This window comes from Penaeus chinensis, chromosome 21 (assembly GCF_019202785.1).
Source record: "Penaeus chinensis breed Huanghai No. 1 chromosome 21, ASM1920278v2, whole genome shotgun sequence".
Lineage (NCBI taxonomy): Eukaryota > Metazoa > Arthropoda > Malacostraca > Decapoda > Penaeidae > Penaeus > Penaeus chinensis.
Window position 1 is genome coordinate 7,847,795 of NC_061839.1, and position 2,500 is coordinate 7,850,294.

The 2,500-nt window shown below is 36.7% G+C and overlaps 1 protein-coding gene across 1 annotated transcript in view; it reads right to left on the reverse strand.

The window, feature by feature from the left end:
* LOC125036703 (low choriolytic enzyme-like) overlaps nt 1–2,500 on the reverse strand; it is a 16,097-nt gene that overhangs the window by 9,909 nt on the left and 3,688 nt on the right. Inside the window, exons 2-3 of the mRNA XM_047629524.1 lie at nt 2,392–2,490; nt 1,087–1,297 (exon numbers count right to left, since the gene is read on the reverse strand). Of these exons, the coding sequence (XP_047485480.1) occupies nt 1,087–1,297; nt 2,392–2,490 (310 nt within the window). The remainder of the gene's footprint in view (nt 1–1,086; nt 1,298–2,391; nt 2,491–2,500) is intronic.

Here is a 2,500-nt window from a genome sequence, read left to right on the forward strand (position 1 = left end):
GGAAACAGAGAGGAAGGGAGAGAGAGACAAAACTAAGAGAAAGAGGAAAAAGGAGACAGGGAAACAGAGAGATAGGGAGAAAGATATATATATATAGAGAGAGAGAGATAGATAGGTAGATAGAGAAAGAGAGAAGAGAAAATTAATGGTGATGGAAATATTTTCATGATTGTGATTAATATTTCATCATCTTTACCATTCATAATTTCATTATTATTATCGTCGTTATTATTATTTTTTTATCACTGTTGTTATTGTTACAGTTTTCATAATTCATTTTTATTGTCAATTATGAAGGAATTTGAATGCATGAAGTTACCAAAAACAATAAATAGTAGTGAAATACAACAGTGACACTAATAATAATGATCTTAATAGTAAGGATGGTAATAGTTAATGACAATAATAATAATGATAACAACACCTATAGTAATGATAATAAAAGTAATAGTAACAGTGCAAATGATAATGGAAATAAAACAATAAAGATAAAAATGATGATAGTAATAATAATGATAATGATAATGATAACAACGATAATGATATAATAAGATGATGAAAATGATAATAATAATAATAATAATAATAACAATAATAATATTAATAATAATAATAATAATAATAATAATAGTGATAATAATAATAATAATAACAATAATAATGATGTTGATAATAATGATAATAATAATAATAATGATTATGATAATACTAATTCTAATGAAAAATAATAACGATAATGATGATAATAGTAATAATGAAAATAAAGATAGTAATTATAATGACAATGATAATAATAATAATGATAATAATAATAATAATAATAATTGTGAAAATAATAACAGTAACAATGATAATAAAAAATAATGATAATAATAACAATAACGATAATAATTATAATAATAATTGTAATAATAATGATGCTAATTATAACGATGATGTCTGTAATGGCAATAATCATGGTAATGGTAATAAACAAAACAGTGCTGAAGTAATGCTACCAGCAGTCATAACGATAATTCCCCTTCAGAAGTAAGCCACCGGCCACCACCCCCAGTGTAGGGGCCTGAAAACTTTCCTGGGCCGTACCGGACGAGTCTATCCTGTAGGTGGCGGTGGGCAGGCCCGTAGACTGCGACACGGACCACCGCCTAGCACCCCACGGAGAAGCCTTTCGAGGAGCGCCATTCACGCTGAATTCGTGGATCTCGTCCCACTGCTGCTGCGACATGACGAGATCGGCCTCCACCAGGATGTCGGACCCGTCCAGCACAGATGGGTTCAGGAGGTCCATAGGGAGCTGGAGCGATAAAGGGCGCGTGTGGCTACAACAGCGGTGACGCGGGGCTTTTTAGACCGGCAAGGGCAGAGTGATGTTATCAAAACGACAAAGACAAGATAGATATACTAAAACGATGATCACAGGGTGGTTTTGTTAAATCAATAAGGGAAGGGTAGTTTTGTTAAAGCGACGAGGGCAGCATGGTTATATTAAAGCGATGAGAGCAGGGTACTTTGAGAGATAAGGGCCGGCTGTGAAGTTTTGTTAAGCGATAAGAGTAAGGTGCTTTATTAAGGGGGATAAGGGCAGGGGGGTCTATTAGAATAATAAGGACAGGGAGGTTCTGTTAAAACGATAAATGTAGGATGGCTTTCGCAAAGCGAGGAGGACAGGGTAGGTTATTAGAGCGACAAGGGCAGGGTGGTTTACTAGAACTATTGGGGAAAGCTGATACCTAGAGCGACAGGAGGTTTTTTGGCAGCTTGTGCATGTATAATGATATGGCATTTGATTTTGTTCGACGGGAATGTGTATTACTGGGACACCTGGTATTCTTGATGTTGTTAGATGCTGTTGCCACCAGTGTTTTGATGTGGTGTCGATGTAATTATGAATGGGATATCTTAGTCAGGCTTGTCTTATGCTAAATTAGTTGTCTTCCACATCATAACACACATTACTTATAGTTCCCGATGTCTTTTCTGTATGTGCTATTGCTAAATATGATGATATCTAATTAGCAAACAGGACACTCAGGATAATTTCCATCCAGACTCGTTAGTGTCACCCGTAATTGTCGACATTTTCAAAAACGTATGAAATGTACATTATGGAGCTTAATGTTCTATAGTTATTTTTTCTCCTAAAGCTGTTGCTCCATATCCTCTTTGGCAATCATCATTTTCAAAAGTATTATTACAGAGGGAAGGGGCCTGCCAAAGAGAGTACGTTATATACGCTGTTGAAAATGCTGATGATTATCGATATCGCCCGAACATTTCACCCTGTAATCAGTCGTAAGGGTTATAACCGGACCACACAACCCCAAATCAGCCACATGTTTTTATGTCACACACTCATGTGCTAAGAGACCGCTAATTAAAAGAACTCACGGTGGAGATTAGTTCTAGGGCTTCGTCAGGGGCGTCGTCGGGCAGGTGGGCGGGGCAGAGAGGCATCTTCGCGGCCAAGTCCTCCAGGTCGATCGCGTCCTGGGGGGGA